Below are 14646 nucleotides of genomic sequence, written 5' to 3' on the forward strand. Positions count from 1 at the left end.
AAAAAAAAAAAAAAAAAAACACATACAATAGTATAAACAAAAACATAGACCCTTATTACAAACAACCTCTTTTCTCAACGGTCCGGCCCGTTGGAGTAATGTCCAGTCTGTTCGCAATACAGCCTTACCTTAGTAAAGCGCCCGTCCAGTCCAGTCCAGTTCCAGTTTCAGCAGCGGAATAGCGCCGTCATGAAAGCTTCAAAAGACCGGAGAAGTATCCCCATGCGGATCCCAGGTCCCACTGGATCATCACCGTGCCCCTTTGATCGTCGTCTAGGTTCTAGTACAAAAAAGGTCACCTCATGTCTTGAAGTATTCTAGCTTCTTGCATCCCAAGACCTTTAGTCCCTTGTATCTCTTTCTTTTCTTTTTATCACTGAAAGAAAGATCTTCACTCTCAACCATGGCTGCCAAAACTACTATCCGCGTTCCCCACCTTGGAGGCATCGATGCTGGCTATCGTGTCTCAGGCACAGGAATCGACGCCTCAAAGCCCACCCTCGTCCTCGTCAACTCCATGTGCACCACCTCATCCCTCTTCAACCCTCAGTTCGACACAAAAGAACTCACAGATGCCGTCAACCTTCTCGCCATCGAGCCTCTCGGCCACGGCGCCACAAGCGTCAAGTCAGAGCATTTTACTTACTGGGATTCCGCTATCATGAACCTTCAGGTCATGGAGGCTCTTGGCGTTGACAAGGCTTTTGCTCTGGGTACCAGTGCTGGTGGCTGGATCGTTGTTCGCATGGCTCTTCTTGCCCCTGAAAAGGTAGAGTTCCTGTTCCTGTTCCTGTTCGCTTGGAGATATGGTAGAAACGGTACAGAACTAAACTAAACTAGCTCTGGCCATTTCACATACCCAATATAGTTAGACGAAACAAGACCCTTGGCTGACAACATCAGATCCTCGGCGTACTGCCACTCGGTACTTCCATGGACTACGAGTCCTCAGTCTCTCGCGAGAAAGGATGCTGGGACCCAAAGACCCAACTCGGTCCCTTCTACGAAAGCTGGAGCAGTCCAACTCCCACACCCGACTTTGTCGTCCCCGAAGTCTGGCGCGGTCTAGTATCATCCGTAGGCTTCGGCAGTGACCCATCCCCCGAGCTCCTCTCCTTCTGGGACGAGACGCTCAAGCAGGTATACAGCGGCGACGAGGGCCGCAAGAAGCTCCGCATCGCTGTAGTTAACCTTTTCGAACGGGACGGTCTTTTGCTCCGCCTCCGAGACGTCAAGTGTCCTGTTTACTGGCTCCAGGTGAGTTGAGCCTCCACAAAGCTACACTAGATAAGAAGCTAACCATCGTTTCAATTTTAGGGTACTGCGGATCCGGTCTTTGGAACGACTGTTCCAGCTGAGCATATCAAGCTGTTTACTTCCAGCCCTGAAGCCACGCTTGACTTTGTTGAGGGCGGTGGTCATTACTTGAGTGCTACCAACCCCAAGGAGATTAACGAGGCTATTCTTAAGATGATTAACAAGTACGCTTAATCCAGAATAGCATAGATATATACATATACAATACACGATAGAACACACTAAACAAAGCCACTTTTTCATGTAATTAAACGTCTTCAGCCTCAGTAGTCAGTGATTTTCTAGGCCAAATGTCAACACGCGGTTGACTATTCCTATAGTCAAGTTTTTGCACAACGAGCTTGAGCCTCGCGGGCACTAACCCGCGGGACGGCGTCTAGCTCTGGCTCTGGCGTGTCTCGGGTCATTCCCCGAGTCCTCTACGAAGAGCTTTTTCTTCAACCGGAATACACAGTCATGAGTCCGTTTACCGTGCGCAACAACATACGGTGATCTTCTTTAAGTAACTAAAAACAGCTAAAACAGTATCTGAGACCACGGCAATAGAGCAGAAAAACATCCTAAGCCCGTGTAAAAAGTGATCAATCAGTTATAAAACGTCTGAGAGCAAATGCACGTCAAACACCTACAATACTGTTGGTTCGTTAGGAAGAGGGACCACAAAAGTCGCCTCAAACTTGGAGGCTGAGTTCAAAACACCAGTTCAAATGACTAGTTGCAACTTTTATTATATGCCTGTGGATTCACTTATAACAAGCAGACATGTTCTGTAATCCGAACGAGTCAGGTGGTTGCAGAGCAAAGTCAAAGCGCTATCGCCCAATAACGGTTAGTTGATAAACTGGTCAGCCTCAGTTGGTTTGTGAGGTGATTTTGCTTTTGTGATCGCTTGTCAAAATCGGGTGGCGTGAATAGGGAATAGGGAGTGAGACACGGGCAGAATGATCGGTTTGATTGCCAAGAGCGACGTTGTCTCGGATATGGATTCAATTGGTGTGATTGTTTCTATTCGATCTGACAGAAGCCATGGGCGTGTCATATACATGCTTTAGTATGTCTGCGATTGGTTGTCCTTCTGAGATAGTATACATGGTCCTAACAACCTTCATAAGAAATGTCCTCTATTGACGTATCGATGCCGAACAACCAACCTGATCTCAAACACACAGTTTTGTCCTCCGACCATTATGACTCCTTTGTCAAGACCATAACAAAAGCCTTTCATCGATTCCGGCAACATATAATCGAGAACCAATAATAACCCTTGTTATCCGACATAAGTGATCTCGCTCTTCACCGGAAGGAGACGTTGCGTTGCGACGAGAAAAGCCCTCTGATCCCATTCTGAACAGCCTGGAAACGCATGAAGCGGCACGACTCGCTCTCCAAGTGATTGATGAGTCCGGCAAGTGTAGTAAACTCCCTAAGGCAAGACCTGTTTGGGCAGTGGTAAAGATCGCGCTGATGTCGAGGCGAGTCGAGATGTTGGTTCAGACTGGACAGGTATGGAAACAAGTCATGGCATATGTAGCACTCGTATTCACCGTAGTAACTGTTGAATGCGAGTTCTGTCGCCTGGTAGTGGACGGTGGGTTCCCATTTAAGAAACTGGTTCGTGATCAGACCGTCGGGATCGCGCTTCTTAACCTCTTGGTACAAGGTGTCTCTGTCCAAGGGCGCGTTTGGACAACATCCGCGTTCGAGATGATGTGCGACACCGCTTGCGGCGTTGTAATTGGCACAACAGAAAGGGCATTTGACTCCGTTCTGCTGAAAATGAAAATGAAAAACGGCACCTCCGTGATACTGGGTGACTTGGTTTGATCCTCCGTGCCGGCTTGAGTTCAGATGCTTGCAAGGTTAGCGACGTAAGCTGAAGCGGTTGAACAACGTACCTGCTGAATAGCATTCCAACTGTTGAACTGGCGATCGCAATCACCGCAGTAGAAGCACTCGTTGATCTCATGGTTCTCGCAGTCTCTACGACGACGAAACCCAGTGCAACAAATGCCGCATTCCCAGTCGCAATAGGTTGTTGTTACTGTTGAATTGTACTGGTTATCGTACCAGTGCCCAGTCGCATTAAGATGTTGCTCGAGAGCATACCATCCAGCAGGGAACTCCTTCTAGCAGACCCCGCATGAAACCATCTTTCAATAGGCTTGACCGGTTGTTTTTAGGTGGCTTTCGTGATGTGAAGTGGATGTGAGGTTGAAGTTGTGTGCCTGAGGAAGGCGGGAGTTGGAGTAGCTTATGAGGAAGGAGCGACGAAATTGCCGGCACTTGATGATCGTGATTCACGAACGGGAAGGCAGGTACGAATGCAAGAACCCCCAAGCTTTTTACCTGCCTAGAAGCAGAATGCTCAATTCCTCTACATGTCTGTTCTTCCACGGCTTCTGTCAGATCGAATAGAAATAATAACATCAATTGAGCTGATCTTGGTCAAGATAACACAGATAATACTCCTCCGCCTATCCAGCACAACAAAATCACTCCCGCATCAACTCGAAGGAGCCCCATAGTCCTGGCAACCCCCAAAACACCACCTCTCCTCCCTCCTCAAAAGCGTAAAAGCATTAACCCCCTCATGCGCAACCCGTCCATCAATCTCCACCACAAAAGGCGCCCACACAAGCGCCAAATCCCCATGTTTCCTCACCTGCACATCATGAAGCTTCTCCTGGATACTTATCCCGCTCTTGATCATGTTCTGTAACCGAGTTATGGACTGTTCCATCGTCATGGGCGCTGGTGCATTGGGGGGACGGTAGAGTGTCACGCCTGCGTTGGGAATGAACCACTGTTTTAGGACGGACCAGTCTGGTGACGAGAAGTCGGCTAGAAGCGCATTTATGGGGGACATGATTTCTTGTTCGAGATCGTTGTCGTTGTCTGGTGTTGAGTGGGAACGCTGTGTTGATGCTAACCCTGAGATCTTCCACTTCCCTTCAACGTATGCTAATCCGATGAGGCCTTTTTTATGGCTTATAAGCGAACCATCGTCTGCACGAATAGACCAGCCCGTCCACACAGCAGCTAGCTTCTCATAGATAAATGTTTCTTGGGGTTCATCTATCGCCCATTCGATTTGTTGCGTGAGCTTCTCTTCGCCGAGGAATAGCTCTCCGAGAGTTGTCTGCTCTAGGGTATTCGGGGAGGATTGGATGACGTAGGATGCTTCGATGATATGGTCGCTTGCATTGCTGGGCAGAGGATGTTTGGTGGAGAGATTGAAGAATTCTGTTATTGTAGAGAGAATTTCATATTTCGTATCTTGAGAGGCACTCATTTTATCGCTGATGGTTAGGTGACGGCGGTTGGAGAGGTACAGTCTGGTTAGACATTCAGCCATGGACGAGGAATGCTGACGACCTAGCAACCAATGATCGACAACGGATATATGCACTTCTATTTAATATCCTCTACTCTAAAGACTGGAATAAGCATTCAAAGCCAACTGTCCACCCAAGTGCGCATAAAGCACATTCCCACCACTGATCTTGCCCGTCTTGATCAAATCCATCATGCCCGCCAAACTCTTACCCTCGTACACAGGATCCGTGATAAACGCCTCCGTCGCAGCTCCAAATCTCATCGCCTCGAGCGTCGTCTCGTCAGGAATTCCATAGATCTTGGCATTGTAGTCAGGGTTGAGGATGACATCGTCGGCCGTGATGTCGTCCTCGCTGAGACCGATCTTTGACGCTGTGGATTTGGCGATGCGTAGGACTTGGTCGAATGTTTGTTGGACTTTTCCTGAGGCGTCGATGCCGATGATTTTACGCGCGGGAGAACCGTTCTTTTGGGCGAGTTTGAAGCCGGCGATCATACCTGCGAAAGTAGATCCTGTAACAGCGCATACAATAATTGTATCGAAGAAAATACCGAGTTCTTTTTCTTGAGCTTCAACTTCGAATGCCCATCGTGCGAAACCAAGACCACCGAGGGGATGGTCTGAAGCACCGGCAGGAATGTAGTATGGTTTACGGCCACTGCTCTTCAACTCATCGGTGAGCTTGGCGAGGGTAGTCTTGTGCTCGATGCCGAACGTCGAAGGATCCAGTCTGACATCACCGCCCATGAGTCTCGAGAGCTGAATGTTGCCGACCTTTTCATAACCAGGGTCTTCCCAGTCCACCCAGTGTTCTTGGACGGTAGCGGCTTTAAGGCCTAGGCTTGTTGCGACGGCTGTGACGGCGCGGGTGTGGTTGGATTGGACGCCGCCGATTGAGACGAGGGTATCAGCGCCTTGGGCTTGAGCTTCAGCTGCAAGATACCTAAACAGTTAGTTGATGTGGTATATTGTTGGTTGGTAGGGAGGAACTTACTCTAGCTTTCGGACTTTGTTACCGCCGTAGGCGAGACCGGAGTTGCAGTCTTCTCGCTTTGCGTAGACGTTGACCTTTCCGCCTAGAGCAGCGGATATTCTGGGGAGTGGTTGAAGGGGAGAAGCGCCGAAGAGGAAGTTCTCTCGGGGAATGCTCGCAAAAGGTTCGGGAAGAGTGACGACGGTCATTGTAGCAGTCAATGGTATCAAATTCTAAGAAGGGTATAATATCTATGAATTCCAGCTTCAATTAGTAGAGACAACATGATGGTATATAAAGCATTCATGTCCTCCGTTGCCGGTGATTGATCATGAGAGCTATCGCGGGGCACTCCACATCGCGGCAAAGGCATTGACGAGTTTCATTGGGTGGTCGGTATTGTAGGGCGCAAGGGACACGAGGGGTAAATGTCATGATGGGGGATCCTGGGCGTAAAAAGAAGGCGAGTCAGTGCTATCTATCAATTGTATCGGTGGTAGATGTAGATTCCGAGCCGAAGTACGGTTAGGATAGATCCACTGGGAGATAAGCTGGTGTAAGTGATAAGGAATTGAAGGTGGTCTGTTCATGAGATTGAGATGGAGATGGGCATGGGATGGAGATGAAAAGGTCCACTGTGGATATAAGTTGGTGATGGGAATAAGAAGGTTGTTGGCGTCTTGTTGCCGTCTTGTAAGCGGAGTAAGGCGCAATTGATGTTCAGAGCACTGGGCGGTCGTGACCCCATGCCCAGTAGGTCGAATTCATGTACATTTCTCAAAGAAGTTGCATAGACTGATCCATAAACTTCAGATCTGTGCATGTAAGTTCGTGTAAGTTGAAGGGATCATGACCTCTCAACTGGGCGGTTATTCTGCTCTCTTGCTCTAGCTTCACCAATCCGTCCTCACTAAACCCACCAAACGACCCAAAGAGCACAACTCGGATCTAATTAACATCAATTTCCTAACTCCGTCCTCATCTGATCATCATGAACACTTCTTATGTCGTCCTATGTATTATTCACCATCTGCTTGTCATCAGTTATTGAGCTTCTGATTGGCCATGACGCTGTTGTAAGAATGCCAAGACTTTTGCAATTTCCTATTCGGGATTGCTTCAAACGCCCAACACCAGGGCTTCCAGACAGGCAGATGATGGCTTTGGTGTATTAGAGAAGTATTTGTAGTATAAAACCTCCTAAATTCTGCAGTCAAAGTCAGAAACATCATCAAACTATTTCGTATTACTGTCCTCCTGTCAATACTTCACAGCCTTTCAGTTCCTAAACATCATCAAAATGCCCTCCAACAACCCAGATCATCCTCCATCAAAGTACCTCCCTCCCCTTCCAAACTTCTGGCTTCCAACCTTTATCAAAAACCAATTCCTCACCACAATCCCACCTCCAAAATACACTCAAGTCCAGTCTAAAACAGCAATCATCACCGGCTCAAACACAGGTCTCGGCTTCGAAGCTTCACGCCAACTCATCTCCCTTGGTCTATCTCACCTCATCATGGGTGTACGGAACTTGCAAAAGGGGAGAGAGGCAGCCAGGAAGCTAGAACAGGAGGGAAAAGGGGTGAAGATTGATGTTTGGGAATTGGATATGTGTGAGTATGACTCTATTTGGGCATTTGCGAAAAAGTGTGGGACGTTGGAAAAGGTGGATTTAGTGATACTCAACGCTGGATTATCACCATCCAAATTTGAGACTGTCAAGGGAACGGGTCATGAACTTGCTGTGCAGGTAAATCACTTTAGCACAGCTCTTCTAACCCTCCTCATCATCCCCATTCTCAAAACCAAATCCTCAAATCCTCATATCAGCATCGTCAACTCCCTAACCGCCCACCTCTGCGCCTTTCCCAACCACAAACAAAACCCTCTCCTCCCCTCCTTCGACGACCCCGCCAACTTCATCAGTCCCAGCGAACGATACGGCGTGTCGAAGCTACTTAATCAACTCTTCGTTGTTCGATTGAGTGAGAAGATATGTGCAGATGATGTGGTGATCAATATGGTTGACCCGGGTCTTACGAGCGGTACGAATCTGGGTGGTCACCACAACGCGAAAGGCTTGGGAGGGATGGTCGTTAGGACGATTTTGAAGATGGTGGGGAGGAGGGTAGAGGAGGGTGCCGCGACGTATACGGATGCTGTGTTTGGTCATGGGAGGGAGAGTCATGGATGTTTCTTGATGAGCTGTGAGATTGCGCCGTAAGTACACTCCTTCAACTCTGTGGGCGGGATGCTAACCTTTGGTAGATTGGCGGGCTGGTACTATACCCATGGGGATGTTCTGGTTGATCGGGTTTGGAATGAGACACTTCAGGAATTACATGCTGCTGGGTTCGAAGACGAAATTTCTGTTTTGGTCACTTGAAAGCAGCGTCAGGACATCAGAAGGATTGATCGCCTTAAACATAAGGGACGAAATCATTTGGTTACCTTATGCCAGTTTAGACCAGCACTTAGGCTACGCCTTGGAGGACATTTCATCTGACACCTGAGAAGCAATCGTATAGATATAATCATTATTTCGGGTATTTATCATAACTCATCTAATCAACAACCTTCAACATCTCATACGCCAGATGGCTAATCGCCTTTTGTACAATCTTCAGAGGCGTCATCGCAACCTTCTTAGTCTTTTGCGTGACATTGCCCTCCTCATCCTTCTCAATAACCACTTCCTCCTCCTCTTCCTCTTCGAATCCACCTCCATCCAGAAACACCTTCAGAAGACCCTGCGAGTATCCACTGACAAGACTTGTTCCAATCTCATCAGCCTTTACAGGCTTGGGAGCAATCGGATCTCCGCCGGTCTGCCCGTATCCTGCTCTTCCGCCAGCGAGATTCCAAAACACCAGCTCTGGCATGTCGTAACCTGCTTCTTTATACATCTTTTGTATACGTTCATAGGAGGTGCCCCAGGTGCCCCAGCTGCGCCGGTCTATAGTCTCATGCTCCTGCTCATCCTCATCCAATGCGGCGTAAGGATTAGTAGACCACGTGGGAGGAGAATAACCTGGAGGATATGACGGGATCGCGCTGTTGAACTGCATGTCACTGAAGACAAAGACACGTTTGATCATGTCCTCGTTCTTGAGGTTGTTCTTGATAGCCATTGGTAGAATCAACTTCTCAAACACAGCAACGAAATCAGTACTCATACCCCAGTCAGAGCGACTCATGGCCTCAATCTTCTCTTCCAAAGTCGAGGATAAGTCGACGGTTTCGACCGCTGGGACAGAGCTGAACGTGATGAAGGCGCCAGCAAACGGAGGCTTAGCCACCTCAGCGACCAAAAGCGACAGACCTATGGCTGAGTCCATGGGAGTAGTCTTATCCCTGAACACAGGAGACCCCATGCTGCCGGAAACGTCACAGACAGCGATACTCGAGTTCATAGTGCCAGAGTCCTTGATACGCTGGACTAGCGTGTTCCACTGTCCATCAAGGACTTTACCTTCAATCTGAGCAATCTTCTGCTCCAGGCGTGAGGCACCAAAGGCGGCCCCACGTGCCTTCTGGATCAAGGTAGACGGCAGAAGAGTAGCTCCAGAGATGTTGGCCTTTCCTTCAGCAACCTTGTCAAGGTACTCGTCGAAGTGATCGGCGTCCTTTTCAATAAACAGTTTGCTGTACTGGTTCATGGCGAGAGATGGAACTCGGTCGTACTTGATGTCCTCGAACTTGTTGTCTGTGATGGGACGTTCGACGATTTCAAGGTACTTTCGAAGAGCAGATACATCCTTGCGATACTCTTCACGAGCGAATCGCAGATAAGTCTCGTGGTCGTCGGTAGGCTGTAGCTTCTCGTTGTCGATTGAAGACCTGGGATACATGATTTCGGCAATGGTGCTGACGATAAAGGTATGTCTGTCGTGGAAGTGGTCGTGTGAAGGAGCCCATTTGCCACATAGCGAAATGGTACGCTTGGCCTTCTTGTCATCTCCACGAACCGCTTGGATATCCTTCTCCAGCTGCTCAGCGAATAGACGGGCAACGCTCAGATGCAGTGCGCGGTAGACCGGGTCGTTCTTGAAGATGGTTGTCGCAGTCTCGTGCCGGTTTGCCCTTGTTTCCTTCTTGACGTCCTTGGGGTCACGACGAACCTTGTCTTTCTTCTCTTCAATATCGGAAGTTGACTCGATGCGTCCACTCAAGACTCCAGAGCCTCGTCCACGACCCCGTCCACCTCGACCTCGACCTCCACGGCTACCTCGACTGCCGCGCTTGATATACTTTCCTCGGATGATACCAGGGTTCTCGCTGTTGAGAATGTCTCTAGGGTTATCGAGAGCAGTAAGCTTGTCGTTGACCGCAAGGGCAAGGATGTTGAGAAGATCCTTCCAGTACCCATGCGCAACTCCATTCTTAACATCAAATTTGGCCGCTTCGTCCTGGTTCTCGTCTTCAACAATAACCATATCGTCTTCTTCCTTCTTAACCTTCTTCTCAATAACTGGGCGGGTCAACCATCGCAAATTGGCCACCAGGGTCAAAGGATGATTCTGTGCCAGCCAGCCAGCACAGCGGTAGAAGGTGATTCGTGAACTCTTTCCCAGGTGAATAGAGCGGGAGTTGAAGATGATTCTAAGGGTGGCAACGGGGTTCTCTCTCCAGGCTGCAAAGAGGAGTTCATTAAGACGCGGGCCAGATACCACTTCCTCGAGTTCATGGAAGAGATCCACCAGGGCGTCCTCGCTGTTTCGATAAGCCAAGTCGCCGTTTTCTGTTAACATCATGCCTTGGAGGTCTCTTGATGGCTCCGCCTTCTGCTCATCTTTCTGGTGGTTAATCAGACCTTCCATGAATGGATGTGTCTCAGCCGGTTGGGTTTCGGTTGGCTTTGAGTCTGGTGCTGCATCCCCAGAAACGTCCATGGCATCTAAGCCTTGACGGATCTCAGCTGAAGTAGAAACAACAGTGAAGGACTCGGACTGGTCAGCATCAGTCATAGTCTTATCTGGGCTGGCTTCAACTGCGGCGGCTTCATCGTGGCGATGGGCAATCTCGTGACGAATATGCTCCTCGAACTCGGCCTGAGGCTTTCTCACAGCATCGTCGAACGGGAAGAGAACCGGACATGACGACTTGAGAAACCAAGGGATGTCTGACTCTGTGTTGGAAGCCATGGTGGTGGTGTGACAAGTAAAATACTTGCTGAAGAATAAAGTCGAAGCAGTTGGGGAATCGGACGGTCTTATATAGTGCGCATGCGTCAAAGTATGTTGGTTACACTTTAAGTCAATCGATGAATAAAGTCCTGCAAGTAAAGTCGGTCAGTGAGTCAGATCTTCCATAACTGCTAACCAACAACTGAGCTTACACTACTCGTAACCTATAAGGCGGAGTTGCATCACTGCTGCATGAGGCTGAGTCTGGAGCTTTGGATGCCTGGTGGCTGAACCCAAGAAAGGTAAGATCTCCACCTCGAATAGTGGGTGTTAGTGCAGTTGGGGAACTCGCCGACTGGGATGGTGCGACCAACATGGCAAGTTGCAGCAATTCTTGGAAAGATGCATGGGGCTTGAAGTCATGGCTTTTCTGAATCGACTTGTAAAGATTGGAGGGATTCGCGAGGAAGGAACGTGTCGGAGCTCGTGGTTAAGAGTTACCTGTTTAGCCTTCAGTTAGCCTTTATCAACGGGGAAGATGTTTGGCATTCGTACTGTAACTTGGACAAGAATTATCATCCAAGATATCAAGCCTACCGATGCCACCCTCTGAAGCCCCTCCCATGAGTCTGTTTGAATGACATCTTGTGTCTTAATCCCTGTATCATGATCGTCGATCCATGTCCGGCAGGCTCAGCAGGGGTAACCCATGGCGATAGTGGGGTTGTGGGTGCTGAAGCTGGCCGTTTGACTCAGCCCGGATGGGTTCTCTCGTGTAATCTGATTGGCAAGTTGACATTTGCATCGCATCGATAGTAGAACTTGCGTCCTCGGACAAGTTAGCAATTCTTCTAGCAATTCTTCTTTGACAATTACCTTTCTTCCACGGCGCTTCCTGCTTGTCTGATTCTTTAAGAGGGGCTGTGAGGCTCCATGCTGCCGTCGGCGGTATAAGAGCGGTTTGGGAAGGTATTGAGTATAGGGAAGAGGCGAATCGACGATTGACAAGTGGAAATTCATGGTATTCGAAGTATTCAGAGATAATACAGAGCGCGAAGCATTTTATCGAGCATAATGGCTGGAGTAAGGTGGGCTGTCAACGTCAAGTTAGTGTAGATCGAATAGGGAAGGAACGGTAGTCTTACGTGTCGTCTCGACCTCCTTCCTTCCTGAGGTAGACATTGAACCACCAAATTCCTCAACATTCTTTTCCTTCTCTAAACCTTTCGAAATGTTTTCCAATTCTTATTGCTTGTTCTGCAATTCTATCGTCGAGTGGTATGTTCGATTGCTGTTCTCTTGTTAGCTTCGAGTTTCAATTGTTTCTTTGTTACTGACTTACAAGCTCAGGCAACGATTTCTTTGTCTTACAGAACCCCAATCGCTCGCGCTTTAGCTCTATAAGTCTCTCGGCGGTTTCGAACGATCCTTCAATGCGCTCGGGCGTTCTATCGGCGGTGCTGCGGTAGTTATCGCGAAGTGTCGTTTCTACTGCGGAGTGAGTGATTCAGGGATTATCGTGTCGTTTCTATGTCATCTGATTGTGTATAAGTATGGAACTGGCCAGTAGGAAGCCAAGTGGAAGGGTCATCTGCAATTGAGGCTCTAACTAACAAGTCTAGGGATCTCGGCGGCGTGTTCTATGGTCTGACTTCCGGCGTAGTCTGCGCAAGGAATGCTCAAGCGCTCTAGAATATGGTCCGGTAGTCACCGCGGAGTGTCGTGTGTCGAAACAAGTAATTAAGGGGCTGCTCGCGCCATTTCTATGTCGTCTGGTTGTGCATAAGTGTAAACCTGGTTAGCGAGCTGTCAAGAAAGGGGGCTCTTAGCAACTACACCTTATCCAACAAGTGCTGGGACCTCCACAATACATTCCCTGCGTCTGCTAAGTAGTATGACCTCCCGGATCTCTGCAAAATGCGCCTGGCGCTCTATACCCCCTATGGTGGTAGTTATCCCGGGGTATTGTGTCAGTCGAAGTAAGTGCTTCAGGGGTTACTCGTATCGTTTCTATGCCTTCTGGCTATATCTAAGTGTGGGTCTGGTCAGCGAGATATCAAGAGAGGGGCTATTGGCAGCTATCATTCAGTCAACCTCTGCTAGCACTCACACATTGTATCTTTTGTGTCTGCTCAGCAATATGGCTTTGTAAATAGTCTGCGCAATGCGTCTGGCGCTCTATGCGGTGTTGCGGTAGCTATCGTGGAGTGTCTCTGTTGAAGGAAGTCTTTCAGGGGTTGCTCGTGGCATGTCCATGTATGTTGAAGCGCCTGAATACTGGTCTGGTCAGTAGGAGATTGTGAGAAAGGGATCTGACTCTACTCTATGAGTATTCCCGCTTTGATGATATGTTCTCTGCTTCTGCTAAGGTATGACCTCCCAGATACTCTACACAATGTGCTTGGCGATCTCTAAGCGCTGTGGCGGTAGTTACCGCGAAGTGTTGTTTCTGTCGACGCAAGTGTTTCAATGGTTTCTCGTGGCATACCCGTGTCTTCTGAAAGAGCCTAGGTGTAGATCTGATCAGTAGGATCCTAACAGGAAGGCTTATGGCTTTTCCCAGAAAGCGCTTGGGCTTAATGATATGTTCATTGTCTCTACTAAGTAGTATGGCGTTTCTAATAGTCTGTGCAACTGTCGAACAAGGAGTAAGCCCCAGCGGCGGTGTTCGGGAGTAGGGTCAACAGCCAAGGCGCTCTTTGTTGTGTGCTGTGTTCAATGGGTATTCATTCGAGCGAAGATCTGTTCATCGTCAGTGTTCCTATGAATGGCCCATCCTGGTGATGATGGTAGTCCTGTCCCTTTCCTATGCTTCAACGATCTTTCTCTCCTGCTCGACCACCGCGATGGTATCATGGGTAAAGCGGATGTCTCGAGTGCCGCCGATCGATCTACCGCCGTATACGATGCAGCTTTTCGTGCTGCCGCAAGAGTAAGCCGATGTGATGGTCGTCGTGGACGTTCGCTGCATAGTAGGGTCTTCGACTTGGGGTGTACTCGACGTGTGATAAACACCACGGATGAAGTCTGTGATACTGTTACCGCAGCAAGGGGTCAGCTTGGTCTCGGGATGTGCTTCAGAGTGAGCTAAAGGGATTACCTCTACATCCAACCGCACAAGTAGCAGAGCTCTCGGCCGTAAGGGGAGGTCATGTAGTTGCATGCCTCTGCGAGTCTGATCATCTTGTCGTGCCAGGGGTAGTTGGCGGTGTCATGTACATCTCTGCTACCGCCGGCGTCTTTTTCTGCAACTCCCTTTGTACAAAGTTGGTAGTTCAGCGGAAGGGAACTCACAAGAACCAGGAGTGGTAATAGTCTGTGTTTTTCGAGTTACTGAGTAGTGACTGGACCGAATTCCAACACGAGTCGAAAAATTACATGAATCAAAACAACAAAATTGCACGTTGGTGATAGCTGCACGGCTGCCAGTGTGGACCCAAATATCTTCATGGACGGGAACGCATAGTCACTTGCGAAATTAAAGAGTCCAGCGTACACTATCTTAATTCAAGGAACATGAATACCAAATCAGAACAATCACAACTATGAATGGATACTGAGACTCCAGTACAGTTTGCTACTTGGATGAAAATATTCTAAACACTTCATCGCATCTCCCCACACCGAATACCTCTCCTTACCTGATCAAACCGATCAGCTTTTGGTTCCCAAGTCTACAAAGAATCTGTTTATGCGAGCAACTACGGTTTTCCCTGGGTCCATACTCCAAGAGACATCAACGGTAACGTTACTACCTGCCTGCCAGCTGGTCACCCGCAAGCTAGTCTCCGCAGCCTTGTTGAAACCCATCTCCTATAGGCCAGGAGTTCTGGTAGACGCGTCTTGGACTGTTTTATAGTCACTGTCACGCCCATCTCCGACATCCCCCT

General features: G+C 48.7%; 5 protein-coding genes across 5 annotated transcripts; 2 read left to right on the forward strand and 3 right to left on the reverse strand.

Moving 5' to 3' along the window:
- Positions 1-403: 403 nt before the first annotated feature.
- On the forward strand, positions 404-1491 carry FIESC28_04895 (uncharacterized protein; the record flags this gene model as incomplete). The annotated part of the gene is made up of 3 exons (XM_031159042.1): positions 404-769; positions 904-1257; positions 1318-1491. The coding sequence occupies 3 exons, from the start codon at positions 404-406 to the stop codon at positions 1489-1491; spliced, it is 894 nt and encodes a 297-aa protein (XP_031016807.1).
- A 1119-nt stretch (positions 1492-2610) lies between these two features.
- FIESC28_04896 (uncharacterized protein) lies at positions 2611-4609 on the reverse strand (the record flags this gene model as incomplete). The annotated part of the gene is made up of 3 exons (XM_031159043.1): positions 2611-3168; positions 3213-3443; positions 3980-4609. The coding sequence occupies 3 exons, from the start codon at positions 4607-4609 to the stop codon at positions 2611-2613; spliced, it is 1419 nt and encodes a 472-aa protein (XP_031016808.1).
- A 138-nt stretch (positions 4610-4747) lies between these two features.
- FIESC28_04897 (uncharacterized protein) lies at positions 4748-5836 on the reverse strand (the record flags this gene model as incomplete). Its single annotated transcript, XM_031159044.1, has 2 exons — positions 4748-5597; positions 5649-5836. 2 exons carry the CDS (start codon positions 5834-5836, stop codon positions 4748-4750), a joined length of 1038 nt encoding a protein of 345 aa, XP_031016809.1.
- Positions 5837-6927: 1091 nt separating this feature from the next.
- FIESC28_04898 (uncharacterized protein) lies at positions 6928-7854 on the forward strand (the record flags this gene model as incomplete). The annotated part of the gene is made up of 1 exon (XM_031159045.1): positions 6928-7854. The coding sequence occupies one exon, from the start codon at positions 6928-6930 to the stop codon at positions 7852-7854; it is 927 nt and encodes a 308-aa protein (XP_031016810.1).
- A 340-nt stretch (positions 7855-8194) lies between these two features.
- On the reverse strand, positions 8195-10774 carry FIESC28_04899 (uncharacterized protein; the record flags this gene model as incomplete). The annotated part of the gene is made up of 1 exon (XM_031159046.1): positions 8195-10774. The coding sequence occupies one exon, from the start codon at positions 10772-10774 to the stop codon at positions 8195-8197; it is 2580 nt and encodes an 859-aa protein (XP_031016811.1).
- Positions 10775-14646: the final 3872 nt, after the last annotated feature.

The sequence above is a fragment of the Fusarium coffeatum genome (assembly GCF_003316985.1).
Source record: "Fusarium coffeatum strain FIESC_28 chromosome Unknown BRIP53273_contig_107, whole genome shotgun sequence".
NCBI lineage: Eukaryota > Fungi > Ascomycota > Sordariomycetes > Hypocreales > Nectriaceae > Fusarium > Fusarium coffeatum.